Source organism: Acipenser ruthenus, chromosome 2, assembly GCF_902713425.1.
Source record: "Acipenser ruthenus chromosome 2, fAciRut3.2 maternal haplotype, whole genome shotgun sequence".
Lineage (NCBI taxonomy): Eukaryota > Metazoa > Chordata > Actinopteri > Acipenseriformes > Acipenseridae > Acipenser > Acipenser ruthenus.
The window spans coordinates 68,176,445-68,189,647 of NC_081190.1; the positions used below are offsets into that span (position 1 = coordinate 68,176,445).

Consider the following 13,203-nt stretch of genomic DNA (forward strand, 5'->3'; position numbering starts at 1 on the left):
AAGAAGTATTTTAATTCAGAACGATATGATTCTGAAAATATCACTTGCCAAGAGACGACACGTAGACTGTAATACAGTATATACATTTACGGTACGTATTGTAGCAGTATGTAAAATTCCCCGTTAACGACCCAACAGCAAAATTAAATCAAAATGTTACTGTGGCAGAGAGACAGGGTGAATCCTGATCATAAATCTCCCTCCCGACCTGTGAGGGCGCTGTGTAAAGGGAACAGTGTGCCATGGACTGGATCGGTTGGCAATTCATTCCAGGAAAAGTTGGAAGTCGGCCATCTAGAAAAGGGGCGGAGCCATAATACAACAAGTCATTGCCTCAAGCGGTCGACAAGGTGGCAATCGGGGATTGGAGGAAAAACAATTGCACTCGCTATCAAAGGTGGCATGACTCATGGTATAAAAGGGGATGTGGCGAAGCAAACAGTTCCTTTGTTATGGTTACGGAAGGACCGCTGAAGGAGTAAAAAAGAACCATGAGTGTTTTGTGTTGTTCTGTCTGTCTTAATAATAGTATTGTTTGTCATTATTAGATGGCTAAATACCCAGGAGAAGTCGCACTGAAGCCAGCACTAAACCCAGACTGCACTTTACCACTGTTCACCCTAACATGTGTTTGACCACTTGCATGAAGAGCACTCACTTTGTTTTAGTGATCGTGTCTGTGCTGTGTGTGCTTCATTATTGTTTATTGTTTCTGTACTGAACCCCATGGTTTTTACCTGTGCAACTACACATTGTTGTGTATTGCTAAGTATTATTATTTAACGGTTGCAAACCGACCAAGAGCTAAATAAATGCCTGTTTGGACCATGACCTGTGTTTGTCCGTCATTGTTGTGAACTGCATCACCTGCACTCTGCAAGCCACTTTGCCACAGTTACTCCATGCACAGAACTGCGTACAACATTAAAGGTAATGCAGATGCAGAAAATTCAGATGTTTGTATTTGGTAGAAAGTACAAAAATACCTTGCACTTATTCACCGCCTTGCCAAAAGCTGCGCTACAGTTTCAAACATGGCAAATGAAAAAGAGCTCTGTGTGATATGCAAGATTAATATAGCAGCTCTTGAGCCTCTATTTAAAAGTTTTAGACAGCAAAAAGTAAACAAACCAGAGTATGCGCGTGCAAGCATAGTGCTCTCTATGGAAAGCTATCTGGGTCAAAAAAGCGTTGTGCTGCTTTAGTGCGAATGAGAATCTCATGACAGAAAAAAGGCAAATGCCTCGCTTAAACAGTGCCCAACTTGCTGTAACTGTTGTGTAGTGATTTTTATATAGATTGTACATATTATATATTTTTTGTTGCGACTTTGTTATATATTATATATTTTTTGTTGCGACATTTTACGCCATTTCCACGTTTGTTTTATTTGAAGTGTTTAAAGTAAAATTTCAGTTTTTGTTTGGTTTTGTTCAGCTACAATAAGGCACAAGTGAACCTCATGTTATTACTTTATGAAAACGTGTCTATGGCTACTGTTTACTGTGAATAAATAGAAATGGCAAGGAATTAAAAAAGAAAGTAAAAAAATCAATAAAATGTGGCAGGGCTCGTGCTAGCCTTTAGAATTGTGCATTTGTAAAAAGCATACCATCTCAAAATCTGCGTTTTCAACCTGAACATCTGCATATTGCATCAACATAGTTATATTATTTTCCAATGTAACTATTTCAGATTAACCAAGTTAACATGCAAAACAGTACACAATATAAATAATGGTAGTAGAAATAGACATAAAGACAAGCTTACCATGTCAACATCATAACTATTTACAATTTTGCTGTTTAAAAGTTCTTTCAATTTTCCTTTTAGCACCCAAGTCAAAAAATGACTCGCGCTCTTTCCAAATCAAAGTCTTAATAATTCTCAAGAGCTTCCATTGAAATTGTCATGTTTTAGATAATCCTCATGTAAACTAGAGTGTTTCCTGGTCTGCATTCTGTTCTGACAGCTAAAACCCTGTTCTGCTGGTACTCAAGATACAAGTATCGTAATTGCAATTGTTGCAAGTTTTGTGAAAGCAGGAAAGATGTCATGGTCTTAAAACCATGATTTTTGAGCATGTGTTTTACTTGTCCAAATTCTTGGCTGAGTGTCAACAGGTAAGATGCATAAAACTACTTTATAATATAAACAAAATTATTGGATAGGGATGAAAGGGGGATCTGTTGTCTTTTACATTTGTGTTTTACCATTTTATTAAAATGTCCTGCGTATATAACATAGAATTCTGTATAAAAGTGACCTCTGAAATGCGGTGTCAACTTTATGTACTATTTATTTCAGGAATAATAAAAACAACGTTTAACTTGAACTGCTATTTGGCATCCTTTGTTTTATAGTTAATTCACTGGGGTAAAGTAAGGTCTACACATCGTATTCTTTACTCCTGTGATATTTTCCACTTTGAGGTGTTACTGTAACCTCTTGCTGTAAACCACGCCTCCTGCCCCTGCTGCTATACGGTCTCTGCCTCCGTTCTGAGCAATATAATGCCTTTTATTACTTTTTGAAAATGAACGTATATCGGAACGGATATTAAAATTATGAGCGAATATCCGAACATGAAAATCCTGTGTTCGTCCCAACACTAATTAACTGTTACATTACCATAGCTTGTCTCTTTGCTTTGTCATCAGGTGAAACTGGAGGAAGCACTGTGTAACTACACAATAACAGACTGATTTGGCATGCAGAGATGAAAAAAAAAAAAAAACACAGGCTGTGACGGATATTGAAATAAATTGTAACATTGAAGAGATGGGCTTTGTATCGGAAAACTGGTGACAGAGTCGGACATCGCGTGTGACGGGTAAGTGCATTAATTTGTTATCTATATAATGGGGATTGATTTTATTCTTAATACAAGGGTGGTAAAATGCAAATGACTGTATCTGGTTAACGGATATCCGAGTGCTGACTGTAAGTTACTACACCGGGGTAACTGACCTTAACTGACCTTGTCCTATACACATAAAGCAGAGCACAGCAAGCACACAAGGCTACTGGGTACTCAGTTGGGGTTGCTATCATGCTCTCTATATTACGACTGTATTCAGCTTGATCTAATTTAACTGTGTACTGTTATCTGGGCAGAAAGGTTCCTGTCACAACTCAAGCAAACAGAAGTACACATACAGTACCTCCTAAGTTCATTCCAGCCTGGAGACACTTCCGTACCCGGCAAGCAGGGCAGTTTTTCCGACGAATCTTGTCAATAATACAGTCGTTTCTTCCTGCACACAGGTAATTGTGCTGTCCTGGGTCAAAAGCAAAAAGAACAGAAAAGTTAGCTTGACAAGCAAATACATTACACCACATCAGTAATTCAGATTTAGAATATACTATAGGCTGTACAGATATATCTGTTTACTGTACAAAATTGTGCTGCACAAAATACAGAGAAAAATACATAGGTAACACATCTCCTGTTCTACTATAGGCATATAGTACTTAACAGGTTTGTGGTTAGTACGGCAGGAGGTGGATGGACAGTGTTTTAATTATAATATGTATTTTTCAAATGGTCTGCCACTACATAACATTTATAGAACACCTTTCTGCAAATTCTAACAGGCAATTGTTTTAATAAGAAGTACTTTTTCCTAGAACTATGTAACATACTGTATTTAAGGTAAATATGCAAGTATATGTTTATTTGATGGTGGCTGCATTGGGTATGTATATAAGAACAGTGTAGCTGTGATGATAACCCCCTCCCCCTTCTCCCCACCTTCAATCCTAAACATGGTGCAATCACAGTGCAGTATCTCTTATTTCAGGTCAATTACATTACATTATGGATGTCTTGCAATGCTCAGGGCCAACGCTGTGCAAACTCCACCACAAATGAGAACTTTGCAGCCCTCTGATCGACATGATTTTATGACTTTGAGTGAACCCAGAGCCAGCAATGCAAAGCTTCCACAACCCTTATCTGACTGAAATGTGCCTCCTTTAAAACAACACACTTTGCTGGTAGAATAAATGAATATAACAAACTAAAGCCACAGGCTATTTGGTAGCTGCCTGGCAGTGATAGCTGCAGTAGCAACCGGATCTCGCTCTATTTCTGTCAGCGTCACATGACCGTTACATAAGCCCATTTTTCTTCCTCTGAAAACCAGCAACGACAACACAGGAAACATGATGCTCCCCTGTATTCTGTGTAAAGTAAATGTAGATAAACAACTCCTCTCATTGTAACGCTTCTATTCCCATGAATCTGGTTAATTATTGTCAGAAACACTCATACATTCACAGATAGCAAACTTTCTGTGTTTGTTTTTAACTTGCTTAACCCACATTTACTTAGGTTGGCCATACCGTAGTACTACACATTTTCTAATTTATATTGAACTATAAGAACACAACACAACAACAAAGGCAGCTATTTTTACTTTGATTCAGGTGAAATTCCTTTTTCCTACCACAACTTCACTTCCTGTTTTAATAGGACCCTGTCTGAAATTTTTACTTGCGTTCCATTCAGCTCCTATGGTACTGTGTGGTCACAAAACAAGATTAATGGGAGGGTACTTCCATCAAACTTGCACTGTTTGCATACACTGTAGTTCAGTAACATGGTGAGAATAGTTGAGCGTGGATCATGTAGATCTAATCCACAACCTCCAACCAGTGCAGGGGTACCAATGCCAATAACAAATTCACAGGCACCTTTCTATCAGTACCCCAAAGTTATAGTACTGCACTCAAAGGGCAGTGCAGCATATACATACATCACTTTTTACTAATACAGCTGCAATATCGTTGGAACTGATTTTTAACAAACACGCAACAAAAACTATTAGGATGAGATATCATGTTTTGAAAATGGATTCATTATAAACAAAAAACATTTTTTTAAGAATTTTGGTGTTTTAGGTTTAGGTTTAATTTTTTTTTTTGTCTAAATGTTGAACATTATAAAACAACAAAAGCTTTATAGTCACTTTAGGTAAGAACAATTTTAACAAATCTCCTAGTACAGGCAATTAGACAATTAATATTTAGGGCAGCAGTGTGGAGTAGTGGTTAGGGCTCTGGACTCTTCACCGGAAGGTTGTGGGTTCAATCCCTGGTGGGGGACACTGCTACTGTACCCTTTAGCAAGGTACTTTACCTAGATGGCTCCAGTAAAAACCCAACTGTATAAATGGGTAATTGTATGTAAAAATAAACTTATTAAACCAAGCTAATTTCACATAATCATTTTCAGTTTTTGGAATGCACCCTTTAAGACCGTGGGGTTGAACATTTACTGTGACCTCCCTATATTGCTGCATTAACAGTTTTACTCTTATTCTTCTTATTGCAAAGGGAGTGGTTTTTATACAATAGGAAAATCATGTTTCTTTGGCTTGGTTTCTAAAGCTAATTATTCCCGTAAACAGGATATTTCTGCAGTGTTATTTTTTTTTTACCCTACAGTAGCACTTGTGTTAGGAAGCTATTACTTTCTCTTGACTAAGTGCTGGTGATTGATTGACAGGTTGTTTGACCTTGTTTCAATGTGTTAAAACTTCTATGAAAGGACATCATTCAAAATTGTTCAGTACTAAAGGAGGATGCTGTTCATAAACTCTATGCTCTATGGGCCTCATACAAAAGGGCACTAAACATTATGGTGCATCATAATTGCAGTTAGTGTGCACGTTCATGGTTTCCGTATTTACTGTTGCAATTTTATTCATCATAGCGCAAAATAGTGGGCATATTATGGCACATGCTGATTTTATTGTGCCACCCTATGGTAATCAGAATGAATATGTGATTGGTATGGTAATGCATGATTATATATTTAAATGAGGCACCCTGCTCTGAATAATGAGATGAGCTTCAGTCATACTGTATTTACTAAAGGGCAATAATCGTAGTGTGCACCTTAAAGTGAGTGATAATTAGTTTGAGGGAAACCAGGCTTTAACCACTGATAGACGCACTATTTAAACTTATTTTTCTGGGCTGAAATCTGTCTGGCATCATGGAGGCATTACTTGCATTAAAGTATTTTATATAGAGCAGTGAAAATTACAAGTAAATAACAGGTTATATTAAGCATGAATAAACATGAATGAATTATTTTTTTTTTGTTTTATTTTTTTATTTTATTATTTTATAGTTCATTACATTGGTACAAATAATAGAGTGGTTAAATAAAACACTGGACCAAACAAGGTATTATAATTTAAAACAACCTCCTCCACTAGAATTTCTAACTCCTCTGTGTGCAGTTTTAGTTTGCGTTGCCTCTGCCTGCCCCCTGTGGAAGGCTGCGTCTGTTGATCGCTCATTCTCGGGTCAATGAAAGCCACCTCCACCTCTCACAATAAGCCACTGACCAAAAGATACGCCTGGACTGCTGGGTGGTCACGGGTATGTCTTGGACATTATCGTGCTCATTAAATTATTGCTCACAATACATGTATTAACTCTGTTAGTAAATGGATCAGTACATTTAGATTCATGGTGCACATTAGGCTCACTACTCAATGTGCACATTACAGCTACATTTAGTGCCCTTTGGTAAATGAGGCCCTAAGTGTTAAGTAATATAGATACAACACTATATATAATTCATAAGTGGGTTCAAGTATAATAGGTACTTAAAAATGCAGAGGTTTCTTTGTTTATGAAAATCTGAGATATTTTTACCTTCAGAATTTCTTCAGTGTAAAGTGGATTTGGCAGGCTATTAAAAACACAATAAAAAAAATATTCATTTCGTCTGCCTTGATTGCTTTCTTGGAACTCAGTTGAAATGAAATAGTTCTTGGAATGACAAATCCCCTAATAGTATACTCCTTTAAAAAAAACAGAAGCATTCTTCCTGGGCATTCTTCCACACTGCAGTCACAGAACAAAGACATTTTTTTTTTAAAACAATCATCTGGGTGGCAAAAAAGATGACAGATACACAAAACATTTGCCCCTGAAGCATCTGTTAACACACAGCCATGCAAGGTTACTGAAACTACAGTTCATGATGAACGGGTACTGTTTAGCAAATCTTCCCCTATCTCCATGGCATATCTCAGGAATCGAAAAACAGCAGGCGGTTGCTATTCAGTTAACACAGCACACACAGAACACAATCATTTCGGGAATGTCATCTCCCAGGTTTAGCAGCAAAAATGGAAAGTACCCCTCCCTTCTGAACTGATGCAAACAGATTTTTAAAAACTTGGGCTGTAGTTTATCTGCTGTGAGCTAAAACTGTAGAAGAGAAGCAAGTGGAAGTACATTCAAGCTGTCTATAGCTCTATTGAAACATTCAGTATGGATTCGGCTTGGATACTGTCAACTGATTTATGTTGAAAACTCTGTTCAGTTATAACCAAGTTATAACACCTGTCTGACAAAATATGATGTTTTATGTGGAAGGTGCAGTGGTGAGATAGTAATAAGCAGGGGTTCATTTGTAAACAAAAAGGTATAAGATCTTATAATTAGAATAAAAAATAATATGCACAGAACAAACATTAGATAGTTGAACAGAACTAATTAGCATTTATTACTCAGTCTGAGCTCCTGCTTCAGCACAGCTGGACTCAGAGTCACTGGAAGGCAAGGCAGACAGGCCCGCTTCGTCCTGCCACGGAGACTTCAGCCGTCAGTCAGGGTATTGTGCACAATATTCATTAAGTGTTTAATTAAGAAATTAACCCGCTAATTTCAAAGTAGGCGCTTTGAATGACAGGCACTGTAGCTGGCAAATGAAAGTGCACAATCGGTGCAGGTCTTGATAATTGAAGTAGTCACTTCCGTTTTCTCGAGATCCTGGGATAAACTATCTCGTGAGCACGAGAAAATTGAATGGTAATATCGAGATCAGAATTATCTTGTGATTTAGACATAACAAAGTTTTTTTCATAACAAAGCAAACCGTTGTAATAGAGAGCTCTGTTTTGCAAAAATAAAAACTTTTCATCAGTTCATCATCTGAATACTGTTTAATTGTCGCCTGTTAGACAAAAAGGTACAGGATCTGGGATCCGGTGTGATTTGGCACAAATTAACCCCTGGTTATAAACAATGCTTAAGCCTAATAGTGCCTACCTCTAAAAACATTTACATCTGCTCTCAGTGATGCCCCTGCTTCATCCAGGAAGGTAAAATCATTCTATGAGAAAAACTAGAATGACAATTTTCATATTTTATCCACTCAAGTGACACAGTCGTTTTATGGCCTGTTTAATTGCTTTCCAGAGCGACACCAGACCTGATGGTTTCTAAGGGTGGTCGGCATTGCCGCTGTCACTATCAATGGGATGTGTTTAATAAGGAGGTCCATGGGAACATTTCTCTTTAAAACGCACACAACTCCAGAATAGCCCATTACGTCAAAATCAGAGTTGCGAAAACAAAGTTCTTGGTTTTCACATGACGTCCATTTTAATTCCACAGATAAACGTTTTTCACCGAGGAAACAATCATCAGGCAGCCAATTAAAATGAATTACTTCATTACTCCTTTAAAAATAAATTATATCCATCAAAAACAAAAGAATACGTTTAGCAAAATACGTTTCTTGAAAGGCCTTAGGGTGGGTGGTATAGATTATCTCAACACTGAAATGTGCAGTTAGCAAAGTAATTAATCAACTAAGGTGTTTAAAGTATTATTTCTATTATCCATGTAACGTTTGCAATATCATTACAATGTCGTTATCAAACACAATGAGTCAAAATAAACAGTATAACAACAAAAACGGTTAAAATATTTGTTTTAGCTCATTAAAATGTCAATGACTATATAATAAAAAAAAATATAGACAATAAATATGTTGCTTATGGCTAACAGCAAGTTAACAACATAGCATATCCTAGCATGTTTTTTTTTTAATTGTTTGCAGTCCCAAAGACATCATTAACTTTAAAATAAATAATAAAATCAGAGACGCCTCTCCTCCCACGCTCCACTTATCGTTGGACGCGCCACCTTGGATTGATGAGTAAAATGACATCAAAGGCTGCAAAATTGCTGGAAATATTCCTCCCGAATCACACCCTCACTCTCTCGGCAGGACTGAAAGCAACTTTGCTTACTGTATTACACTAGGTAATTCAATAGCAATTTGCCTGTGAGCAATTATTGCAAGCAAGTATTGACTGGTGTAAACCCACCCTCAGACAAACTAATATTTGATCAGTGCAGATGTTTATTTTTCAAATACGTTCAAACTTTTAGCTTCAGTTTTACACTGAAAATGACTTTGCGTTAAATGTTTGCCTATTTCTATTTTATCAAAGGGCAAGAAACCCCTAAGGGTTCACAGTCATGGTACAGTGGCTCTCAAAAGTATTCACAAAAGTATTCACCCCCCTTGGACTTTTCCACATTTTATTGTGTTACAACATGGAATCAAAATGGATTTAATTAGGAGTTTTTGCCACTGATCAACACAAAAAAGTTCATAATGTCAAAGTGAAAAATAAAATCTACAACTTGTTCTAAATGAATTACAAATATAAAACAGAAAATAATTGATTCCATGTTGAGTCCAAGGGGGGTGAATACTTTTGAGAGCCACTGTAAATGGTATGTTGGTATGTGACTTTCTGTCCAGCTATCATAAAGCGGATCAACACATCAGAATACCCCTGGTGTGCTGACAGCGATGACGTAGGCAGCTTAATTACAATAAAAAAAAATAAAAAGTTCACTCTTCTGTCTACATTGAGGTAATAAAATGGTAAATTGTATTACCCAAACTGCATTAAAGTAGTCAAAACCAAAGACATTTGAATTTAAGTTGATGGAGTTTGTAAAGATGACATTATATTTTTTATTTAACCTCGGTGTTTAACGTCATAGCAGGTCCAAAATAAAGTACTGCTTAGCATAAGAAATTAATTAAAAAAAAAAAAAAAAACACGTCAAAACGTTTGTATGAATTTACTATTACATTTAATTTAGCATGTTAGTATCTGCACAAAAAACTACTAAATAGTTTTTAATAGAAGTCTGTAAACACCCACTGTTTGTAAACATATTATATAAATCCTCACTTAGTTAAAGAATATTGATATTCCCAAATAATAGAAACAGAATTGGTGTGTATTATTCAGAAAAATATAGAAAAGGACTGGAGAGAATGTAAAGCCCAATGGAGAAAACTGAGAGTTAGATTTGGGAAGAGCAAGAAAACCCTGAAGTCGGAAGCTCGTGGCTACTCTTTGCTGGGAATTGACAGTTGACAGTGTGTACAGTGTGACTGCAAGTCTTTCTTTTTTTTTTTTTTTTAGTCGTAGCCAATTTTTTACCCTGGTTTTTCTCCCCAATTTTGTATGCCCAATTATTATCTGTATCCTCGGCTCACCACTCGCATTCCCCCCTCCGACTCGGGAAACGGGCGGCTGGAACACGCATCCTCCAAAATGTGCTCCTGCCAATCCGTCATTTTTCGCACTGCAGATCCCCAGCGAGGCCACCAGACCTATCGTGCAGGACGACAACACAGATCTGGTGGCTCCACTGCAGACCCACAGGTGCCACAGGGGTCGCTGATGCGTGGTGAACCGTGGTTTCCCCTGCCAACCTAAGCCTTCATTGTCAGTGCTGACAACATTTGGTTGAAGCGTTAACACTCGTGTGAGAAACAAGCGAAACTGGACCCGCGACTTGTGTCTATAATATTAAAGTAAACTGTTTATAACTTATGGATTTTCTAATGTATGTATTTCATTGTTCTGTGAACTTATACATTTTAACAAGTTAACTGAGATGAAGCATTTCATGTTAAATACAGGATCCAAGTAACGTAATTATTTCTGTGCCGCCAAGCTGATAAACCTTGTGTAGAACTGTGACAGAGAGCGAATGAGACTTGGTGTTAGATCTCCCTCTCGACCTGTGAGGGCACGGTACACGAGGAACAGAGTACCCTTAATGAAATGGCACGACAATTTATTCCGTAGGGTAGATGGAAGTCGGTCATTTCGGAAGGGGGCGGAGCCACGGCACCCGAGCTCAGTGACCCGGACGGTAAGCGGCGTGGCATCCGAGGATTGGAGGAGCGGATGCGCTCGTTAACCTCGGGGTCATGGGCGAGGGTATAAATAGGGGGCATGGCTTGAGTGATCTGTTCCTTTGCATACGGTTAAATTAAATAACCGAGAAGGAGCCCGTCTTGTGAAAATAAACCGTGAGTGTTTCGTGTCTGTGTCTTAACACTGTGTGTCTTGTGTGTTGTTTCACTAAAGATTACTGAGCACGATCCGGAGCTGCAGCCGCAGGCCAGCGAGAAACCCGGACTTCACCACTCACCTTTTTCCACTACAGGAACGGTCTTTTGTTTGCACCATTAGCACTTGAATGTGTTTGTGTTTTGTGTGGGTGTCTGAACGGGACTTTTTGGGGTTACGGGTCAAACCCGTGGATTACAAATAGAAGTGATACACGCCGCTGTATCACTTCCAGCACTATTATTATTTGCAGGTTTGCCTTAAGGCTCTGGACATTTATTAAATTAAATAAACACCCTTGCACCTGTACCAACGTTGTCTGTGTGATTATTCTGCATTGCATTCACCTGCACATCGTTACCACTTTGCCACAAGAACACACACACACGGTTGTATGGAACCGAACAGCTGTATTATATGTGATGTTTGTATTCATGTTTATGAATGTATGAATGGAAAAGGGGCTGATAATAAAAACGCTGATGACACAGGAAGAGTTTGGTGTGTAATGTAGATTTAGTATAATGTAGAACTCGTTCATATTTCTATTCAACAGTACTTCACATATTGCATTCAAAATTATATGCTTTCATTAAACCAGTATAAAGGTAAATATTTATGAATTTGTCTAGTTTCCTTTCCAATGCAGAGACCAAACTTTTTCCTTTAGGAAATATAAGAGAGCATATTACTGTGTGATGGTTTATGAAGAGCACATTTTCTGTATAAAAGCAATGTTGAGTGTTATGGAAAAAATATGATTTACGAATGCTATTTGAAAAATAATAAAAAACAGATGAAATGTGTTGTGCTGTCTTGGACTGCATTGCTTGAATGTGCCCTCAGAGTTTGAAAACTATTTGTTTAATATCTGACAGGTTTCTAGTGAGTATTGATAATACTGCATTACTGGAGATGAAACGGAACCCATATTCATGGTATTAGGAAATTTACATTGCATTAAGTTTCATATGGAATAGCTAATGTCAGTCAATGTGATTCAAGAGTAAATCATACTGTAGTTTTTAACAAGCCTTCCCCTTTACTTATTTTTTTTCAAGCACTGTAGAAACTGATTTGTTGAAGTGTGCATTCTTACAAAATATGGCATTTGATCTTGCTGAGACCCCTGAAGTGTATTTGCGTGTAGACTTTGGAATACACATCAAATTGCAGGCTAAGGTTTGAAATGGGGGTATGTTTAATTAAAAAAAAAATGGACAACCCTTTAAGACGTTATTAATAAATGTAGGCTAATTCACTTCATAATATTTAAAACAATTGTTCATAGAAATAGATTTAGCTTAAAAAAGAGCCATGGTTTGTCCATTCCTGAAATTGTGGAATGCCCCTTAATTGCACTTAAAAGAAAGGCATGGATGGATAATGACTGCAATACATTTAGAAAGGTTCTGGTTGTCTGTTATCTGTAAGGTGAAACTATTTTAAAAGTTTACTTTATTGCATTAATATTAGATTGTATTGTACACATTACAGTAAGTAATAGATCTGCATATCATACAGAGGGAGGTGGAAGCAGAAGGTCTTCTTTTTCCAACTTAACTTTAAGTTTGTCTTCTGTTTGACCTTGTTCTCGAGAATTCTGAAAGATCTGAAATTAGTGTGACTACTGTGACAGGAATGGCTGAGTGGGTGACGTCAGACCAGAAGAAGGCACAACAAAACAAAAGGTATGGTGCAGTGGCGCGGGCGCCGTTTTATTTAAAGCAACCAAAAAAATAAATAAATATTTAAACAAAAAAGCACTGTGCTCACCGAGCAAAATAAAAGGGTAAACAAAAACAAATCACGAACCCAAAATATATAAACAAAGGTCAGGCTGGGCAAATAGCTGTCACTGATCCTTTTACTTTTACTTTCGTTTTGTTTCTCTCCTCCCGTTCTCTCCTCTCGCTCCAAACACCCACCCCGAGTGCCGAGAGCTGCAGGCTTTTTATATCATGGCCGAGGGGTTTAACTAATTAGTAAATCATCC

At 37.5% G+C, this 13,203-nt stretch overlaps 1 protein-coding gene across 3 annotated transcripts in view; it reads right to left on the reverse strand.

Annotated features, from left to right (window-relative positions):
* LOC117409242 (mineralocorticoid receptor) overlaps positions 1–13,203 on the reverse strand; it is a 133,728-nt gene that overhangs the window by 33,338 nt on the left and 87,187 nt on the right. For all 3 annotated transcript variants that reach the window (XM_034014948.3, XM_034014947.3, XM_034014950.3), the window contains one exon: positions 3,165–3,281. In XM_034014948.3, the coding sequence (XP_033870839.1) occupies positions 3,165–3,281 (117 nt within the window). The remainder of the gene's footprint in view (positions 1–3,164; positions 3,282–13,203) is intronic.